The 22,390-nt window shown below is 41.1% G+C and overlaps 2 protein-coding genes across 4 annotated transcripts in view; one reads left to right on the forward strand and one right to left on the reverse strand.

The window, feature by feature from the left end:
- ESD (esterase D) overlaps positions 1–22,390 on the forward strand; it is a 32,985-nt gene that overhangs the window by 7,846 nt on the left and 2,749 nt on the right. For all 3 annotated transcript variants that reach the window (XM_074960947.1, XM_074960938.1, XM_074960927.1), the window contains 4 exons: positions 3,939–4,037; positions 12,045–12,169; positions 12,882–13,001; positions 15,568–15,666. In XM_074960947.1, coding sequence (XP_074817048.1) covers positions 3,939–4,037; positions 12,045–12,169; positions 12,882–13,001; positions 15,568–15,666 — 443 coding nt within the window. The remainder of the gene's footprint in view (positions 1–3,938; positions 4,038–12,044; positions 12,170–12,881; positions 13,002–15,567; positions 15,667–22,390) is intronic.
- The window catches only part of LRCH1 (leucine rich repeats and calponin homology domain containing 1), a 252,422-nt gene continuing 243,374 nt past the window's right edge, over positions 13,343–22,390 (reverse strand). Inside the window, exon 23 of the mRNA XM_074960903.1 lies at positions 13,343–13,607. The gene's annotated coding sequence lies outside the window, so the exon portion shown is untranslated. The remainder of the gene's footprint in view (positions 13,608–22,390) is intronic.

Raw genomic sequence — 22,390 nt, forward strand, 5'->3', positions numbered from 1 at the left:
GAGGGGGCTCCAGGCTGGGGCTGAGGGGTTTGGAGTGTGGGCAAGGGTGCTGGGTGCAGGCTCTGGGAGGGAGTTCAGGTGCGAGGTTCCGTCTACGGGACAGGGCTTAGGGCTGGGGTGCTGAATACGGGCTCTGGGAGGGAGTTAAGGTGCGGGAGGGGGTTCCGACCTGGGGCAGGGGGTTGGGGTGGAGGAGGTGGTTTGGGATGTGAGCTCCGGCTGGGCGGCGCTTACCTCAGGCAGCTCCCGGTTGCTGGTGCAGCAGGGCTAAGGCAGGCTTCCTGCCTGCCCTGCCTCCGTGCTGCTCCCAGAAGCAGCCAGCATGTCTGGCCCCTAGGTGGAGGCGTGGCCAGGCAGTTCTGCGTGGTGTGCGCTTCCCACACCCGCAGGCGTTACCCCCACAGCTCCCATTGGCCGTGGAGCCGGCTCTGGGAGTGGGGACAGCGTGCGGAGTTTCCCTGAATGCCCCTGCACCTAGAGGCCGCCGGGAAATGCCGGTGGCTTCAGGGAGCTGTGCAGAGCCAGGGCAGGCAGGGAGCCTGCCTTTAGCCCCATTGTGCCACTGACCACACTTCTAATGTCCCGGTAAGTGGTGCTGACCGGAGCTGCCAGGGTCCCTTTTCAACCGGGCATTCTGGTCGAAAACCAGACGCCTGGCAACCCTACATTGAAGACTGCTTTTATTTGGGTTTAAACACTCCCCTGCAATGTGGTATTGTGCTAGCACATGAATCAGCCAGCCTTAGGGGGGGCAGGCTGCCAGATTATGGCTTTTTTTTTTTTTTTTTTCTGTGCTGCTGGAGCAGTGCAGCGCACCTTGAAGGATCTGGCCCTGCAGATGCAAAAAAAATCTAGAATCTGTATATTGTTGGTGGGTCTTTAGCTCACATTGACTAAATCTTCAAATAGATTTAGGATATTTTGTGTGACTAATAAAAAGCAATGCCTAAACAGCTTGTGATAAGCTGGTGTTTGCATGCTCAATAGATATTTTCCTCTCTGGACCTGTTTTTGGAAGAAAAAATGATCAGAACTAAACAAGTAGGGTGGAATCCACAACCAGGAAAACTGTGTCCTATTTAAGTAAATTTGCTATATGAAAATTGTTCCATCCTATATCCATGCTTTAGGATATGGTGCTATTTAGATCTCATCAGGGACTGGATATACTGTAAACTGTTAATGCGTGGGGTGACGGTGGAAGAATGACAGTACAGTTCTAAAACAAATTTTAACAGACTACCAGGATGCATCAGGAGAGGTTTGGGATGCATCAGGAGAGGTATTTCCAGTAGGGATAAGGAGGTTTTAGTACCGTTATACAAGGCACTGGTGAGACCTCACCTGGAATACTGTGTGCAGTTCTGGTCTCCCATGTTTAAGAAGGATGAATTCAAACTGGAAAAGGTACAGGGAAGGGCTATTAGGATGATCCGAGGAATGGAAAACTTGTCTTATGAAAGGAGACTCAGGGAGCTTGGCTTGTTTAGCCTAACTAAAAGAAGGTTGAGGGGAGATATGATTGCTCTCTATAAATATATCAGAAGGATAAATACCGGAGAAGGAGAGGAATTATTTAAGCTCAGTGCCAATGTGGACACAAGAACAAATGGATATAAACTGGCCACTAGGAAACTTAGACTAGAAGTTAGACAAAGGTTTTTAACCATCAGAGGAGTGAAGTTTTGGAATAGCCTTCCAAGGGAAGCAGTGGGGGCAAAAGATCTATCTGGCTTTAAGATAAAACTCGATAAGTTTGTGGAGGAGATGGTATGATGGGATAACATGGTTTTGGTAATTAAATATTCATGGTAAATAGGCCCAATGGCCTGTGATGGGCTATTAGATGGGGTAAGATCCGAGTTACCCAGGAAAGAATTTTCTGTAGTATCTGGCTGATGAATCTTGCCCATATGCTCAGGCTTTAGCTGATGGCCATATTTGGGGTCGGGAAGGAATTTTCCTCCAGGGCAGATTGGAAGAGGCCCTGGAGGTTTTTCGCCTTCCTCTGTAGCATGGGGCACAGGTCACTTGCTGGACGATTCTCTGCTCCTTGAAGTCTTTAAACTACGATTTGAGGACTTCAGTAGCACAGATATAGGTGTGAGGTGTGTGGTGTTTTTTTTTTTTTGTAGGAGTGGTGGGTGAAATTCTGTGGCCTGTGTTGTGCAGGAGGTCAGACTAGATGATCATAATGGTCCCTTCTGACCTAAATATCTATGAATCTATGAAACCAGTTTGATTGTATTAACAAATCAGACCAAGTTTGAAATATGGATTTTGCGAGAGGTACATTGTGTCTCTATGTAAGATGTAGAAGAATTTAGTTAAAAAACAAAACTGAAAACCTTGTCCTAATATATCAGAGGTGGGCGAACTTTTTGGCCTGAGAGCCACATCTGGGTATGGAAATTGTATGGCGGGCCATGAATGCTCATGAAATTGGGGGTTGGGGTGTGGGGGAGGGTGAGGGCTCTGGCTGGGGTGCAGGCTCGGGGCAGGGGGGCAGAAATGAGGAATTCAGGTTGTGGGAGGGGGCTCTGGGCTGGGGCAGAGAGTTGGGGTACAGGGGGGTGAGGGCTCCGTCTGGGGGGTGGGACCGAGGGGTTCGGAGGGTGGCCAATGGGAGCTGTGGGGACAGTGCTTGGGGCAGGGGCAGTGTGTGGATCCCCCTGTCTGCCCCTAGGCATAGGAGCCGGAACGGGGACATGCTACTGCTTCTGGGAGCCATGTCACGCGTGGAGAGGGGCAAGCCAGATTAAAACATCTGAAGGGCCGGAGGCGGCCTCTGGGCCGTAGTTTGCCCACCCCTGTAATATATGCTCTACCAATTTAAGCAGGTAATTGTTGAAAGCAATGTTTTGCAGCCTATTGTAATTTTACCATTAATGTGATATATGTAGCTATGGTAAAGTTTACTTATGTTACTGTTGATATTTTTCCCTACTTACCTTCTTTAACTGTTACTATTTTGTATGAATTATCAAAAAATAGCTAATTTATATTATTGATGGTTGGCAAAATTAGTAAATGACTCCATTCAGTGTACAAGCATAAGTCACTAAAATTAGAGGCAGTTACAATTACATTAAAGCTAGGGGAAATACAAGGGTAGAATAGGCCAGTAGAGGGGTGATTCTAAGTGCTAACCTGCACTTGACTCTTATTATAATTGAGTGTTGTGCATGTCGAATGATGACAGATTGCATAAGAATGTTAACATCTAATATTGGAGTAGGTTAGAATAAATTGTCTGAGGAGGTACCACAACTCTTATACAGCACTTACAGTAAAATAAATAATTACAAGCAAGCTGCCTTTGCTAATAAGACAATCAGTTGAAACTATCTAAAATTCACCACAGGTGAAGGTTAAAACTACAATCTGTAACTCTTCCTACATGGCACTGTGAAGAATCCTTAAAATACTGGTCTAAATTGTCACAGACTTGTAATTTGACTTCAGTCTCAAACCTGCTCTGACATAAGCACAGATTGCTATGGATCCTGAAGTATAGGGATCCACTATGCTGCTTATAGCTGCTAACTAATGACATATAGGACTTTATTTGTCACTAATATCTTCTCAAATGACATCTTATGCAGTATTTGAGAACTCTGCTTATGGTAAATGAACAAGCACTTGTGTGGCTCTGTGGATGAAACGTTCAGTGACCTAATTATGGTTAATACCTAACCATGGACAAAATCCCAAAGATCTTTAAAAGGAATAGTTGTTGATACAAGTGGGAAATGAAAAACTTAGTACGATCAAATCTTTTTTTCTGTGAAAATGTAACTGAGTCTGTTTCTATGGACAGTTAACAATTACATTCATGCTTAAGGCATGAATCCCATTTTATTTTTAAACTTTTCTAGTATATGTTGGAAGCTGGAATGCTGAGAGTAGTACATAACCAGTCATATTTTTATCTCTAGGATTAACTTGCACGGAACAAAACTTTATTACCAAATCTGGTTTTCATCAAGCTGCAGCTGAACATGGCCTCATTGTAGTTGCACCAGATACCAGCCCACGTAAGTGTCTTCAGGTTACATGATGAGCCTTCAGCATATAAACGTTTACTGCTGCTTATCTCCAAAGAATAGAATGATTCATGTTACTACTAAATATATTGGTGTAATTGTATCTGAATTTGGAATGTCATTCTATCTGTAGGTTCTATAGTTTATACCAATTTGCTGGATTATTTGTTTAATATATACTAAATGAATTGTAACTTTAGAACTCCACTAGTAAAGCCATTTTAATACAAATGCCCTAAAATTAAGATAAGGGGGCAGTTCAGGTCATACATGGGCAATGTAGGACTCTCGTTCCCGTCCATTTTTTTTCCTGGTTCTCCAAAGTCCCTGGCTTACACTCCATGTGACACCTTGGTGTATACTGCTGATACTCAGACTGAGGCTCAAGAGCTGCAAGTGATTCTTTAATGCGTCTCCTGCGTCTCTTTGCAGCACATGAAACTAAAACACTGTGTGATTTAATTATTAACCAAGCAGGATGCTTTTACTATGATATTAACCAATTGTAGTTGATAAAATAATAGTCCTTTTGCTGTGAGAAGTTATATATAATATAAATAGTAAACGAAACTATGAATTCACAGCACTGTGGCTCTGTTGGGTAGTGTTGATTGCTAATTTGGCTCCTGAATCACAGAGATCTGAGTATCACTGGTGTATATACTATGCTAGTACCTTACATCATCCATGGAACCCTGTTGGAACATGGAGCTAGTGTTTTGTTTTCACTGTGTTGCATGATTTTTCAGAGCCTTTTAATATTTACTGTACTCATAGAGCTAAAACAACAGTTTAAAAAAAGCGCACATATGTTCCCTGTACAAGGCATTGATTAGTATAGAAATTGGGGAACCTGAAAAGGGGGAATTCTGTAACCATCTTCGTCATAGTTACCTGGAGAGTTCTGTAAATTACCCAACAGCTTTCTGAATGTACTTGGTGTTTTCTTCTGCTACAGTGATACTTACGCTGTACATACTGGAGGGGCCTTTCTGATATTTTCCAGTATTTGATGGCATCAAATCTCAACAAAAATGCTTGATTTAATTCCCCCAAAACAACCCCCTAACAAGTTCCTTCTACAAATTATTCGTCATGGCTAGGTATTCCAGTTCCCTGGACATAGTATGTAAGATCATTGAATATTTGGGAGCCCTTGATCACAACAATGATTTAAGGACAGAATTTCAACTTTCCGGAAGTTCTATACATCAGTCTCTTTTTTTTTTTTTTTTTTGTACTAAGAAAAATTACTGCAAAATATTTTAACGAACTGCTAGGGGAGCAACATATATTCTTCCATATTTTATCTTGGGACCTGATGTCTTCCTGTGTTTAGTATATTTTTAATTCATATACAAAAAGTATATTGAAACAAGCATTATTGTAACATGTATTCATAGCTATTATGTAGCGTAGAGTAGGGATGGCCAGATCTTCATTATGTCATTCAAAGAACATCAGATTAAGGGTTTTGGGCTGTAACTGCCCTTGGGTGTTTTGACTTGCTTTTGTGCTACCTGTGCCCATTGGCTGTTCATTGATAGGATCATACGTTCTCTTTTGCACTAACCTCTTGGCCTCTCTCCTGTCTTTGTAACTTGCCGTAACTGGAATAAATCAAAGCAGATGACTGCAAGCTCTGCTGTGTTAATGGATTTTCTAGTGCATCTCTTATGTCCATTGTGTTCCAGACAGCCTCTGTTCTCTGTTCACAGGGTCCAAATCTCTAAAATCTTTGTTATCCGGAACACTGAGTTTACAGCAGACTAACTGTAATCACCAATTAAAGTAGGTGGTCTGAACATAGCGTGGAGAAAATATTCAGAGTGGTGTTTGCATGTGCAGGTGTCTGTAAAGTGCTTGCCCAGTAGAAACTCTCCTGGAAACAAAACATCTGGGAAGCAAAGAGACTTAGCAGTATTAAACAGTTATCACTTCTACTGTGATAGTGTCTAAGAAATAGAGTTAGGAGTCATGGCCCTGTTCTTCCAAGCACTGTACAAACAAACACAATCAAGACAGTCTCTGCCCTAGAGAGCTCATTATCTAAGAGTTGGACAAAATGTAACAGGTGAATAAACTTACAAGCCAAGAAAAGAGGGAGAATCAAGTTATAGCACTGTGACTGTGCAGCTTACCTTTTTGTCATCAGATTTGTCTGGTCCCTCAATTTCCCCTCTTGTTGGTTTAGCCCTCCAGCTGAATGAAAAACTCTGTCGTGGTAAACAGATATGTTTCATGTTTTCCTGTTTATGTGGTTTTAAAGCCTCTTCATGAGGATATAAGTGAACATTTCTTCCCTTTACTGCAGGCGTCTGCCCCTCTTCATGGAGTGTCCCAAACAGTCCTTTGTTAGTCTCCTCTGAGTCTTCTTCCCAGGCTGCTTTTCCACCTTTTTTCCTTAAGCTCTTTCCTTTAGTAAGATTATCATGCTTGTCCTTCTGTAGTCCCTTCCTTAACAGAAAGATTCACAGCAAGTCCTACCATCTGTCTGCAACCAACCCTTTTATACCCAGCATACTTGATTCACAGCCTACAGTTCCTATGATTCCTAGGCTACAAGTTCCAGAATCCCTCAGTTTTTGGCAGAGTCTGTGTCACAGGAGTAAGCTGAACTTTGATCCTCTTAAAAGCCCCAGGCTCAGCCTGTGATAAGGAGGCAGGTGTGTACTCAAAAATTGTTCTAACAGTTGTGTCAAATTAGATAAGAGTTTGCAATTTAATATGACAGCAAAAAAGTCCCTTGTAATTTTGGTGTTAGTAAACAGGGGCGTGTTATCAAGGAAGAAAGTAATGGTCCCTGTGCTAGTGGCACCTTAAATTGATGTAAACTTTGTTTTATTAAGATAATGTTGAAATAAGCAACGGTACAGAGTTCAGGCATAGAAGTTTCTGGTTGTCAGGGGATAAGGTACAGATTATCAAGGGGTATAAAATGCGATTTAGGAGCTGGTGGAACAAGGATCACATAATAATCTGCAATCTCCCCGACTGGGGGGAAAGTTTAACCGGTCAGAGTACAGACATCGAGATATGGGGTAAGTTATCCACACAACGGCTATGTTCAGTATGCTGGGTACAGTGAGTGAATACGGGGGTGGGGATGGGTCTACCCTCATTAGTGGGGTTTAATGTTCAGTGGGATTACGTTTCCAGCTCATACGGTCCGGTGGGGAAGGCCTCTCAGTCTCTTTCCCACAGTGCGTGCACAAGGTCGTACCGGCTCACTCCTCCTGGTACTGTCTGTGGCCGGTGATGTGCTCGATGTAGATGTCCCTGGACCATCGGATGGTGTCCGAGACCATGAGGCGCCGCATGAGCCGTGCGTAGCGTTTACCGATCCCACAGGTCCGCAGCACACGCTCGTTGCAGGGGTCCCAAGCGCCCAGGGCTCCGACGATCAGGGCGTCCAGCTGCACCTCGTAGCCCTTCGCTCTCAGGGTGTCGGCCAGAGGGGCGTATTTTTCCAGTTTCCGAGCTCGGGCTTCTCGGAAGGCCGGGGACCTGTTCTCGAAGGGGACCGTGATGTCGACGAGGATGATCTTTTTCTGGGTTTCGTTGGTGACAACTATGTCGGGTCGCAGCGGGCTGTCGGTACCGGGGATGGCGCAGTTCACGGCGACCTCCCCCAGGTGCGGTGAAATGGCTTTCACCAGGCGGTTCTGGATGGCGTTGTGTCGCAGCTGCCAGGCTCTGGAGTGGGGCTTGCAGCTGCACAGGACGTGGGGCAGGGTCTCGTTGGCGTAGCCGCACTTCCTGCAACGCTTGTCTCGGTTCCCATGGCGGACGGCTCCGTTAAGCGGGACGCAGTTGAGCCGGGCGCGGTACTACATTCAGTTCTCAGCGGACCAAATTCAGTGATGGATCCTGGTCACATGCCACCTGGAGGCACGTTGTGCATATGCTAAGAAGAAGAGTTCTGGGACCCGCTATTAAGAACATAAGTATGGCCATACTGGGTCAGACCAAAGGTCCATCTAGCCCAGTATCCTGTCTTCCGACAGTGGCCATTGCCAAGTGCCTCAGAGTGAATGAACAGAACAGGCAATCACCAGGTGATCTGTCACCCATTTCCCAACTTCTGGCAAACAGAGGCTAGGGACACCAACCCTGTCCATCCTGGCTAATAGCCATTGATGGACCTATCCTCCATGAACTTATCTAGTTCTTTTTTTAACCCTGTTATAGTCTTGGCCTTCACAACATCCTCTGGCAAGGAGTTCCATACTTCCTTTTGTTTGTTTTAAACCTGCTGCCTATTAATTTCCTTTGGTGACCCCTAGTTCTTGTGTTATGAGAAGGGGTAAATAACACTTCTTTATTTACTTTCTCCACACCAGTCATAATTTGCTAGATCTCCTATCATATGCCCCCTTAGTCGTCTCTTTTCCTAGCTGAAAAGTCCCAGTCTTATTAATCTCTCCTCATATGACAGCTATTCCATACCCCTAATCATTTTTGTTGCCCTTTTCTGGACCTTTTCCAATTCCAATATATCTTTTTTGAGATGGGGCGACCATGTCTACACGCAGTATTCAAGATGTGGGCGTACCATGGATTTATATAAGGGCAATATGATATTTTCTGTCTTATTATGTATCCCTTTCTTAATGATTCCCAACATTCTGTTTGCTTTTTTGACTGCTGCTGTACATTGAGTGGATGTTTTCAGAGAACTATTCACAATGACTGCAAGATCTCTTTCTTGAGCGGTAACAGCCAATTTAGACCCCATCATTTTATATGTATAGTTGGGATTATGTTTTCCAATGTGCATTACTTTGCATTGATCCACATTGAATTTAATTTGCCATTTTGTTGCCCAATCACCAGTTTTGAGAGATCCTTTTTTAGCTCTTCACAGTCTGCCTGGGACTTAACTATCTTGAGCAATTTTGTATCCTATGCAGATTTTACCATCTCACTGTTTACCCCTTTTTCCAGATCATTTATGAATATATTGAATAGGACTGGGTCCAGTACAGACCCCTGGGGGACACCACTATTTACCTCTCTCCATTCTGAAAACTGACCGTTTATTTCTACTCCTTGTTTCCTATCTTTTTACCGGTTACCAGTCCATGAGAGGACCTACCCTCTTATCCCATGACAGTTTACTTAAGAGCCTTTGGTGAGGGACCTTGTCAAAGGCTTTCTGAAAATCTAAGTACGCTATATCTACTGGAGCCCCCTTGTCCACATGCTTGTTGACCCTTTCAGAGAATTCTAGTAGATTGGTGAGGCATGATTTCCCCTTACAAAAACCATGTTGACTCTTCCCTGATAAATTATGTTCATCTAAGTGTCTGACAATTTTGTTTTTTACTATAATTTCAACCAGTTTGCCTGGTACTGAAGTCAGGCTTACTGGCCTGCAATTGCTGGGATCACCTCTGGAGCCCTTTTTAAAAATTGGCGTCACATTAGCTAGCCTCCAGTCATGTGGTACAGAAGCTGATTTAAATGATAGGTTACAGACTACAGTTATTAGTTCTGTAGTTTCACATTTGAGTTCCTTCAGAACTCTTGGGTGAATACCATCTGATCCTGGTGACTTATTACTGTATACAGGGAGTCCTCAGACTTACAACACAATTCGTTCCTCAGAGTTGCGTTATAAGTCGAAACCACTCTTCCCATAGGAATCAATGCTATGAAGGGGGGATTGGTTCCTGAACCAAGGCTTGATACACTATTTTCACCCCAATAACCCAGATTTTTGTACTAAATGACTTATAGATGACTAATGTTGGAACATCAATGTACTTACTGTACATTGTGTATTTTGTAATCAGCATTCAAATAAACATATAAACTCACATATGCTGCTCAGAATGCTGGCAACAAAGGCTCAAAAAGCCAGGGAGAATGGCACACGTGCTGAGCCATAGCCAATCACTGTTCAGGCTTTCTGATTGGCTCTCGGCCCCAGGCTCAGTCAATCAAAAACAAGCAGCAACCCTACCAGACAACAAGCTACCCTGTTGCCTCGAAGCCAATCAGAAGCAACCCCCTTCCAGCTCCATGCCAGTATAATGCAACCAGGAGGTGATTTCAAGTGAACTTTATGCAAATGGAGCATCGTAAGGGTGAAACGGGCAGTTCAGTTGAAAAGCATCATAAGTGGCCTCCGATGTAAGTCAGGTGTCGTAAGTCCGAGGACGCCCTGTAGTTTATCAGTTTGTTCCAAAACCTCCTCTAATGACACCTCAATCTGGGACAGTTCTTCATATTTGTCACCTGAAAAGAATGGCTCAGGTTTGGGAATCTCCCTCACATCCTCCTTTAGCATCTCAATTGTCCAGAGGCCCCACTGGTTGTTTAGCAGGCTTCCTGCTTCTGATGTACTTAAATTTTTTTTTGCTATTCCTTTTTGAATCTTTGGCTAGCTGTTCTTTAAATTCTTTTTTGGCCTTCCTAATTCTATGTTTACATTTAATTTGCCAGAGTTAATGCTCCTTTCTATTTTCCTCACTAGGATTTAACTTCTACTTTTTAAAGGATGCTTTTTTGCCTCTCACTGCTTCTTTAACTATGTTGTTTAGCCATGGTGGCTCTTTTTGGTTTTGGTTTTTCTTTTGGGGGTTCTTTTGGTTTTCTTACTATGTTTTTTATTTTGGGGTATACATTTAAGGTGAGTCTCTATGATGGTGTCTTTAAAAAGTTTCCATGCAGCTTGCAGGGATTTCCCTTTTGGCGCTATACCTTTTAATTTCTGATTAACTAATCTCCTCATTTTGTGTAGTTCCCCTTTCTGAAACTAAATGCTAGAGTGTTGGGCTGCTGTGGTGTTTTCCCTGCCACAGGGAAGTTAAATTTAATAATATTATGGTCACTACTACCAAGTGATCCAGCTATATTCATCTCTTGGACCAGATCTTGAGCTCCACTTAGGACTAAACGAAGAATTGCCTCTTGTGGGTTCCAGGACTGGCTGCTCCAAGAAGCAGTCATTTAAAGTCTCAAGAAACTTTATCTATGCATCCCGTCCTGAGGTGACATGTACCCAGTCAATATGGGGATAGTTGAAATCCCCTATTATTGAGGTTTTTTTAATTTTAATAGCCTTTTTAATCTCCCTGAACATTTCAGTCACTTATTACCATCCTGGTCAGGTGGTTGGTAATATATCCCTACTGCTATATTCTTATTATTAGAGCATGGAATTACTATCCATAAAGATTCTGTGGTACTGTTTGATTCATTTAAGATTTTTACTTCATTTGATTCTATTGACAAATCATGGGCAAACTGAAGAGGGATAAGAGATGGCTGGATGGATTGAATTTAAGGGAAACATATAAAAATTAAGTACCGACAGTATAGCCTTGGTGAAAGAGGATATGTCTACAGTTAGTCAAAAGAGGAATGACTTAGGTTTTATATGGGGTTCCAATTTATTATTGACATGAAACAGAGAAAAAGTGAATTAAGAATTAATATAAACCTGTCATTATACCGAAGATGTTCCTGATGGTGAGATTTACTAGACTGGAAACTCCCAGGGGAAGAAGTGGAACATATCATTTGAATAATTCAAAACTAGACTGGACAAAGCAATCAAAGATATACAGTAGTATAGGGTATCTTGTACTGCCAGGAGGGTAGACTGGATTTTCTAACACATCCGTGATTTATTTGATGATAAATTCATAGTGTATTAAGTTCAGTTAAATTAATATCTGATTGTACATCAGAGATAAATTTTGGGATTGAAGGGATGAAGAAAAGTGAAAACTATGAATACTTTGCACTTTCTAGTTACTTGTAGCTCTTAAAGCATTTTGGAAACATTAATGAATTAACCCTCAAAACCACGGTATTTTGGCTTAAACATCATCCTCATTCTACAGTTTTTGGGAAACTGAGGCACAGAGGTTAAATTTATCCAGGTCCATCTAGAAGGGTGTGGTTTATATCATGGAAAACAATATCCTGATATCAAACATCTGATAAAGATGGGACAATAAACACAGAATCACTTTTCCTTGATAGGTGGCTGCAATATTGAAGGAGAAGATGAGAGCTGGGATTTTGGCACAGGTGCTGGTTTTTATGTAGACGCCACTGAAGAACCATGGAAAACCAACTATAGAATGTACTCGTACATAAAGGATGAGGTGGTTTTTTTTGTAATTAAATTAATGTTGCTAAAGGTGTGAAATTCAATCTCATTGTTTTGCCTTGATTAGAGGGACTGATCTCCTCTTAATTGGACTATTGTAGTGAGATGGCTGCTTGTCATGCATATCAAAGTTAGACCATTTTCATTAGCAGTCAAATGTCGTCATTTTCAAAATAGACTGCTTGAGCAAATCTATTATGATGATGAATAACAATACATATAAATCTGTTAATTTGCACCGTGAGTGGTCCAGATTAAAAACTAATGTTGACAGGGACATGAAATACAAAAGGCCTCTCCAGAACAAGTTGTCATTCTGCTTATTTTGTGAGAACACATTTAGGGATTTAGTTAAAATGAGAACAGGGTTATAAGGAAACCTCAATCTTGTTATACATGTACATTTACATAAATGTATTGCAGTAATATGTCTAGTTGATTAACATCTTGTAGACCATGAAACGTCTACAGACGTTTGAAATGTTTCTTTTTGTCTTTAGTGATATTCAGTAGTTGAGATAGTTTTCAGACTGTGACCTCAACTGTTAACTTAACCACAAGTACAGAACAACCTTGTACATTTAATCTCACAATTATTTTATCTGGATTAAAACACAATAGTAGATCACATTAAGTTGCATGACTCTCAAAGTCTAAACATATTAAAGTCTTCCTTTTTTTTTCCTGTCACACTTGATTTTTTTCAGCTGCCTAAATTAATAAAAGCCAATTTTCCAGCTGACTCAGAAAGGATGTCTATTTTTGGGCACTCAATGGGGGGCCATGGTGCTCTTATCCTTGCTTTGAAGAATCCTGGAAAATACAAAGTAAGATACTAAGTTTTATACAATCTTCCAGAGAAAAACAGTTTTAAAAATCAAATTCAAGTTAATTTTAATACTAAAGGTTGCAACAGAGTTTAAAGTTATTTATAATCTTAATAGCCTACTGGTACTTGGTACTAGTACTGAATGCTACTTACTGTAAAATGTATTAGTATTTGACGTTGGTGAAATACCAACTACAGAATTAAAAAAGTTAAAAACTGAGTTAAATATCCTCTCCAGTGGAGAATATTAGTCTTATTGCTATTCTATCCAGACTATTGTAGTTAAGCAGCAGCAGCGTGTTTACGTGGCTGTGGTGTAGCTGTGGCATCACCTAGAATGGACTTCCATCTTGAACAGTCTCTTGCAAGTTGTCTTCTTTCATCATGAACCAGTACAGGAGGATTTGGGCTTCTTAAATCCCTCAAAAATCACATCTTCCAATCTCATTTGTGGTCGATCTCATGCTCTTTCCTTTTACCTCAGGTCTGTAAATCTTCTATAGAAACGTACCATTTTCTGCCCGTTGGACAGGATCCCATCATTGCAGTCATCTTGTTTTCCTCTGGGCAGGACTGCAACTTGCCGGAATCATCCAAGTACCTCCTCATTTGTGACAAAATCAAACCAATAGATGTTAAGAATACACCATTACTTTTGACATGGAAAACTGTTTAGTTTTCTGTCCTCAGCTGTTTTAATGGCCTTGTTTCTGCTCTATGTAACAGGCTAGTCATCACCACCACACTGAACACTCGTATCTTAGTTGTCACAAATACATCCTGCCACCCAAACAGTGTCTTTTGAGGATGCTGAAATGCAGTTGATGCAAGACCGATCTGACATGACATCTTCGGTTACAGAATCTCCTGCTGTCAACCGACTACCAAATAGATAAAACTATTCAATCATTACTATCTACATGTAGCATTGGCAGATTGTTCATTTCCATTTTATAGGAGGCACATATAACTTTAGTTTTGTCACCATTGACCTTAAGTCCCATAGATTCTGAATTTTTTTTTGAGGATTTAGTGTGCCTAGTGGTACATATAATTGTATGAGGCTCGATGGTAGTATTGGGCTCAGTATTAGGAGTACTGCATTCTGTTATTTTTAATAGACTATGTGATGACAAAGCTGATGGAGGCCTAAGTACGAGATGTGAAATTTAAAAATTCATCTTTAGAGGATGTTCTCTTCCCCCCCCCCCCCCACCATGTGACCTTTTTCACGTTGCTATGCAAAATTGTGACATGCCTGCTCCTTTAGAGCTTCAGTAGCTTGTCTTTACAAGACCACATTCGGAACCACGTGCTAGAGACCATAATTCATGTATGCAAAGAAGGCCACGGTGCTTAGCTCATACATCAAGAGAATAAATTAGTATAAAATTCACAGCTGAATAGATTGGCTGTAGCTATCACCAAAATAATACATCTCAGTTCATCCTCTTCTTAGTCTTAACTGAAACAAGGATAAAACATAATCAAAATCTTAAATATATTTAATTTTAAAATAATTCAAATAATGAGGAAGAGAATCGTTATTTCATATCTCTGATTTATAAAGTTTCCCTTAAACAAAAATTTTGAAAGCATGGCAAGGGCCAATTTAAAGAAAATACAGAATCTCCTCTCAGAAAAATAACTTTAATCTTTCATATTACTAAATTATTTCTATCTTCTGTCAACAAAAATTAAATTTCAGAATGTATGATCTTGGGAAGAAAGAGATTTCTTTGCAACAGCTGATTAAGGAGAAATTCCAGAGGAATTTAAAGCCTTAGAACTGTAAGATTCCAAAAAGGGTTAGAAAAAGAACTAGATACATTCATGGATGGATGGATAGGTCCATCATTGACTATAAGCCAGGATGGACGGAGATGTAAAACCATGCTCTGAAGTGTCCCTAGCCTCTGTTTGTCAGAAGCTGGGAATGCATCACTTGAGGATTGTTCATTTCCTGTGAAGCATCTGGCACTGGCCACTGTCAGACAGGATACTGGGCTAGATAGATCATTGGTCTCACCTGTTATGGTCATTCTTATGTTCTTAAGATTATTATAAAATGGCTGAAAGTTTGTATTGTGTTAATTCCCAAAACATGCACATTACAATTCATAGAATTTTTAAGCTGTTGTCTTCCTTGGCATCTTCAATAAATGCCCCCATTTTATGGCTTTAGAGATTTCAAAATCCAAAGTAATCCCTTGCATTTTTGGTTAGTAAATCATTTAACTCTATTGTTAGATGAGATCCATTAGTTTCTTGTGTGTGTGGAGGGGAGCTAATTGTACCTTGTCCCTTTTTGTGGTGTCTTTGAGCACTTACTTGTGGGTTGTGTTCCTTTATACCCCCCCCCCCCCCCAAAAAAAAAAAAAAGATATTCTAATTATATCACAAGACTGAGATTGAATGCTGTCTAAAAGTGAGAATAGAGCACTTGCTTCCGCAATGTGCTACAATGGTAACTTTAGGCAGAACGGCTTTTGAACACGCTTTCCGCTCATATCTTGCTTATCAAAATGACTTTTCTTAATCCATATGTTTGTGTTTCTAAACAGTCTGTATCCGCATTTGCTCCTATCTGCAACCCAGTTCAGTGTCCCTGGGGGAAGAAAGCCTTTGGTGGATATCTGGGATCAGATCTAACTAAATGGGAGGTATGTGTTGGAGAGTCCAGTCATTTAATGAACGGTAAAATTGATTGTGACTACACTGTGTAGTAGGGAAGCAAAACATGAAGTGATTGCTTCTGTTTGAATAACACCATGTCATCCCATCACCAAACATTGAATCCTGCTGTACAGTAAGTGTGTGGATACTGGTTTCAGAGTGGTAGCCATGTTAGTCTGTATCAGCAAAAAGAAAAGGAGGACTTGTGGCACCTTAGAGACTAACAAATTTATTTGAGTGTAAGCTTTCGTGGGCTAAAACCCACTTCATCAGATGCATGCAGTGGAAAATACAGTAGGAAGACAGACAGACAGACACACCATGAAAAAATGCATGTTGCCATACACACTATAATGAGAGTGATCAATTAAGGTGAGCTATTATCAGCAGGAAAAAAACACCTTTTGATAATCCTGATTATCACTACAAAAGGTTTTTTTTCTCCTCCTGCTGATAGCTCACCTTAATTGATCACTCTCATTATAGTGTGTATGGCAACACGCATTTTTTCTGTGTATGTGTGTGTATTTATTTTCCGCTACATACATCCGATGAAGTGGGTTTTAGCCCACGAAAGCTTATGCTCAAATAAATTCGTTAGTTAGTCTCTAAGGTGCCACAAGTACTCCTGGTTCTTTTTGTGTGGATACTGATCACCATCATACTGCTGGCTGGCACTCTACAAAAAACATACTTTAATGGGAGGCTGTTCTTACCACATAGAGACAGTAAATTTGTTGGATCATATTAAAGAAGTTCTGTATTAAAATCACAAATGAGTTTGATTCCCCATAGTTTAAATTCCAGGGTATTACTAATTAAGAGGTCTCTTGGTTTTTGGTACTGTTTCTCTCCCTCTGTATGTGAAACTTGCAAGCTGCTAATTGCGTTAGTACATTCTAAGACAGAGTCTGTTCTCAAAGCAATTCACAGAGAGAGACTCAAAGCAATACTCTAACAACAGACACAGCACCCAGAGACTCCCCGCCCTTTTGTTGTATTAACAACTGTGATTAAAATAGAGATAGAGGATGGATGTGGATGGATGCTTGGTGTGGATAAGAACTGAATGATCAGGGAGGTGCCAGCCTAAGAATCCAGTGTCCATCGGCTGAAGAAGGCGTCAAGTGGAAATAACCAGAGGACCCCCGGAGGGCAGACTGGAATCCACCCAACAGCCTCAAGAATGGGAGAACCAAAGAACAAGATAACATCTAGCAGCACGGAGCCGTCAGGAATGTGCCATCTGCTGATTGATTCAGCAACAGCATGATGAAGCAATTCCCACAGACTGGCCTAGGAAGAAATTCCTATAAAAAGAGACTCTAAAAAGTGAGAACTTTGGGGTCTGATTCTGCAAACCAACTTCCAGGAGCATCAGATGAGCATCTGACAAGGCCCTGCTCCCTCCTCATGTCCAGGCCACCTGGCCAGTGGCTTGGCATGAGCAACTCTAAGGCTGGTAACTATGATGACAACCTTGCAGAACCTCTGTGTGTGTGTGTGTGTGTGTGTGTGAATAAATATGAGATTGAATGGAATGTTATAGCTATAACTAACTGCTTACTATGATAACAACCTTGCAGAACCTGTGTGTGTGAGTATGAATGAATGAGTGAATAAAGATGAGATTGAATGGAATGTTACAGCTGTAATTAACTGCTTACTATGATTCTTTCTGTATTCACAATAAATGTGGTATTTTGCCTTTTTCCCTTTAATAAGATCCTGCTGGTTTTTAATTTATTGGTACAACATTTTGGTGGAGAATTGCGAAAGGGGGAATATTGGTAAAAAACCTCAGTTATTGTAAATATTGGTGTGCACACCGCCAGCTCTAGTGAGCTAGGCATTTCTATTAGGTTAACCAGACCTGCTGGCCTCCGAGAAGGTAGCAGGGGACCTGCTGGCCTCCGAGAAGGTAGCAGGAAAAACAGATTAAACCAGACCTGCTGGCCTCCGAGAAGGTAGCAGGGGACCTGCTGGCCTCCGAGAAGGTAGCAGGAAAAACAGATTAAACCAGACCTGCTGGCCTCCGAGAAGGTAGCAGGGGACCTGCTGGCCTCCGAGAAGGTAGCAGGGAAGAACAGATTAAACTAGACCTGCTGGCCTCCGAGAAGGTAGCAGGAAAAACAGATTAAACCAGACCTGCTGGCCTCCGAGAAGGTAGCAGGGGACCTGCTGGCCTCCGAGAAGGTAGCAGGGAAGAACAGGTTAACCGGACCGGCTGGCCTCCGAGAAGGTAGCAGGGAGAAATAGGTTAACCAGACCTGCTGGCCTCCGGGAAGGTAGCAGGGGACCTGCTGGCCTCCGGGAAGGTAGCAGGGGAAAAACGCATAGATTAAGCTATGATTTCAGAATCTAGGCTGTGTCACTTGCTAAGTAATACCAGCAGTGACAAAGAGATTGAAATATCCATGTTAAGATGTTTAAAAGAAAACAGGGTAAGCCAGTACCAGAGGGAGGAATGGAGTCAGAAGGAACTCCAACCTCACCTTTTGTTAAAGAAATTACACCTTTTAAACAAAACCTTCAAAAATTTGGGCACAGTCCTTGGACTAAACAAGCCCTAGCTGATCTCTGCACTATTTCGGACCTAGAGGATAGATTGGCTCAGTATATCCTCATATACAAACCTTCTAGTGCTGCCAAAAGAGATGCAGCAGCAATTTGGTTGTTGTGGGAGGCATGTAAGGATTCTTCCCTCCGCTTGTCTTCATGTAAAGAGGAAAAGGCACAAACGGAAAAGGGAGCAGACAATTGGAAGGTGCTGGCTACAAATACCCAAAGCCAGCTGAAAATAGTGAAAGAGGCACTCCAGGAATACAAAAAGAGTGAAAAAGTTAACTCTGCAGAGGCTGGAGGGAGGCAGGTAAAGGGGGAGAAGGTCCTATGTATGGCACCCCCAGGCATAATTACAAAGAGAAAGAGTAAAAAAAAAAAGTTAACTCTGCAGAGGCTGGAGGGAATTAAGCAGCTAAACTTTGTGAAAATGTTAAAAAGGAAAAAAAAGTGTTAGAGAAAGAGCATTCTTGGTTTCTTTGCAGCCATTCTGAGGGAAAAATGGGCCCTTTTCCAAAGGAATGTCTGTAAATTAGCCAGGCAAAAGAAACTGATTAAAATCATTTGACTGGACAATTTAGTCAAATTTGCTAAAAGAACATAAGGGGGTTCTATTGGAACTTAACTGCCTCAAATGTATAAAGGGAATGTAAGATGTAAAAAAACAGAGCAACGTGGAAGGGATGTTAAAGAAAAGAAAATGTGTATGTATCTATCTGTGTGTGTGTAAATATGTAAAGTTCTAAGGACCAGTTGGTTTTGTTTTTGTTTTAAATAATGCCACTAAAAATCCATTTGACTCTTTAATTCAAAGTTGCAAAACTGACAGACCTTTTTGCTAGACACAGGTAATTAGTGCTGTTTGGCTTTGGGATTTGGCATTCAACCCTTAAAAGGTAACTCAATGCTTTACAAAATTTAAAATGTTTTTAAGTTGTGGCTGCAGCTGGGCAGTCAAAATCAGGAGAATATAAAAAAAAAAATTTTCTCGATTCTTTTTGTTTGTTTGTTTTGTTTTTTGTAACAAAATAACAGATGAGAGTTGTAGAAAAAAAAAATTAAAAAAAACAGTGCCTCTCTGAAGCAACAGCAGGGGTGAGGTGCACAAAACAAAAAGAAGCAATGTGAGAAACACTGAGTCTTAAAATGGCTCTGAGTAATCAGACTGTCACTTTGATAAAGGTACATGAAACCTCTGCAAGCAAAAAAAAAAAAGGAATAGTGACACCTTATGTAAAAATGGATCTGGATAATGTTATAGAAGTTAAACTATGGAAGGAATGTGCATTTGCCCCAGAACATGTGCAGGGTATATTGTAGAAGGGGCAAAAGAAATGCAAACATACCATGCTACTTAATTAAAATGCTATTAGGGCTCCAAAGGGAGCCACAATAGGTTGGGTTTTCTTTTTCAGATTGCTGTGTGTTTTGGAAGCAGAAGTTAAAAGTAATCAAAACTCTGGTGAAAGCTGATTGTGTCCCTTTTAAGATAGAGTCTCTGAGCTGCTGATGGCTTTAAATCCAAAAGCAGGAAGCTTCTGTGAAAATGCAAATTACCTAAATGATAAAGGAAGGAAAGAACTAGCAGCACAAAGGAGCTGCAGATAAAGGACACACCTGGTCAGCAAACAAATTGCCTAAATAAAAGGCATGGGATAACAAGATAATTTTAATAAATTTAATGATAATAAGTATCCCTGTAACAACGTATAGTGTGTATGATTTTTGGAAAAACCCTTTAAGGTCGTATGGTAATGATGCTTCTCAGTTATTACCTGTAAATAAAACTTAAAGCTTAACACAGCAGGAAAAACATTATAAACTTGGTCTGCTGTATAAGAAGGAAAACTCAGGGATTTAATGACTAAACAGTGGGATAATTTCCCCATAACCCTTAAAAGATAAAAGCCATTGAAACCTGGCCCACCTATAGAACAAAAACAGGAAAATGTGGGGGCAATTCCTCTGTTTTGCCTGCAATCAGCAAGGGTATTTGTAAAAGAAATATTTTAAGCAATAATCTGCCACCCCAAAAGGGGTAGAAACATGTTCTTTTTGTCTTTCAGAAAAATCAGGAAAAGCTGATGCCAGCTGAAAAGTAACCCAATACCATGAATCTACTGTCACAATAGAAATTGTGTTTTGTGTTCTATGTTTTGTCTTGTTGCTAGCACTGTTGTGTGTTAAAAAAAAAAAAAAAATACTAAAGACCTGCAGGTACTTAAAAATAAATTAAGCTCTCTGACCCAGCTACAGGACAGCCTGACACAAAAACAAGTACATGCCAATGTAGACTTGGTCCAAATTGGTCTGGGTAACCTAAAAGCCCGATGGAATCTTTGGCAATGGCTTAATACTACCACATGGCTTATGCATAAGAAAAAAAAATATTAGAAATAGGAAACCACACAGCCATAGCTATGGGATGCACTGAAATGCAGATACTTGCACTAGCTACTTTGGAACACGAAATGTTCTGGGTCATATTGGGAAATATTAAGGGTTTGATACATTTGTTAAAAAAGAAAGAGATCATTGTTTGACACTTATCAATATGAATGGATTCAATATGTTTCCAGTATTGTAAAACCAGACTTGTTAATGGGAGAAATTGTTGTCAAAATTGCACACCAACAGTCCCTGGAGGCAAAGGTATTGAAGGTTAGCCCACTCCCCATATTACACATGGGATCCTTCTGGCTACCCTGGACCTCGAGCCAGTGGGCTGGGGAGGGAGGGAAGCTATTGGACACTAGAGGTTGTACCGAATGGACTCCTCAAAAGTGGGTGTGCCTCACCTTGCCTGTTGCCCCAGAACCTTGTAGTAAAGATACATCACTAGGATCGTGTATGTGGCATGAATTGGAATCACAAACTCAAATTGCCTCACAGTACCTTCTCTTGAATTGGCTACATAGAAAGTGACACTGACGATTATAAATCTTAGTGTCAAAAGGGGGATTATGTTGGATCATATTAAAGAAGTTCTGTATTAAAATCACAAATGAGTTTGATTCCCCATAGTTTAAATTCCAGGGTATTACTAATTAAGAGGTCTCTTGGTTTTTGGTACTGTTTCTCTCCCTCTGTATGTGAAACTTGCAAGCTGCTAATTGCGTTAGTACATTCTAAGACAGAGTCTGTTCTCAAAGCAATTCACAGAGAGAGACTCAAAGCAATACTCTAACAACAGACACAGCACCCAGAGACTCCCCGCCCTTTTGTTGTATTAACAACTGTGATTAAAATAGAGATAGAGGATGGATGTGGATGGATGCTTGGTGTGGATAAGAACTGAATGATCAGGGAGGTGCCAGCCTAAGAATCCAGTGTCCATCGGCTGAAGAAGGCGTCAAGTGGAAATAACCAGAGGACCCCCGGAGGGCAGACTGGAATCCACCCAACAGCCTCAAGAATGGGAGAACCAAAGAACAAGATAACATCTAGCAGCACGGAGCCGTCAGGAATGTGCCATCTGCTGATTGATTCAGCAACAGCATGATGAAGCAATTCCCACAGACTGGCCTAGGAAGAAATTCCTATAAAAAGAGACTCTAAAAAGTGAGAACTTTGGGGTCTGATTCTGCAAACCAACTTCCAGGAGCATCAGATGAGCATCTGACAAGGCCCTGCTCCCTCCTCATGTCCAGGCCACCTGGCCAGTGGCTTGGCATGAGCAACTCTAAGGCTGGTAACTATGATGACAACCTTGCAGAACCTCTGTGTGTGTGTGTGTGTGTGTGTGTGTGTGTGTGTGAATGTGTGAATAAATATGAGATTGAATGGAATGTTATAGCTATAACTAACTGCTTACTATGATAACAACCTTGCAGAACCTGTGTGTGTGAGTATGAATGAATGAGTGAATAAAGATGAGATTGAATGGAATGTTACAGCTGTAATTAACTGCTTACTATGATTCTTTCTGTATTCACAATAAATGTGGTATTTTGCCTTTTTCCCTTTAATAAGATCCTGCTGGTTTTTAATTTATTGGTACAACAAATTCTCTCCTCGCTTCTGAAGATTTTAAATTGTGAGATAAGTAGAAATATGAGCAAGCACTGGCTCTTTGTCTACTTCCTGAAAACATTGAACAGATGAAAATCGGATCCCCTTTTTAGGGTGATGAAACGCTCTGAAGGCGCC

The sequence above is a fragment of the Natator depressus genome, chromosome 1, assembly GCF_965152275.1.
Source record: "Natator depressus isolate rNatDep1 chromosome 1, rNatDep2.hap1, whole genome shotgun sequence".
Lineage (NCBI taxonomy): Eukaryota > Metazoa > Chordata > Testudines > Cheloniidae > Natator > Natator depressus.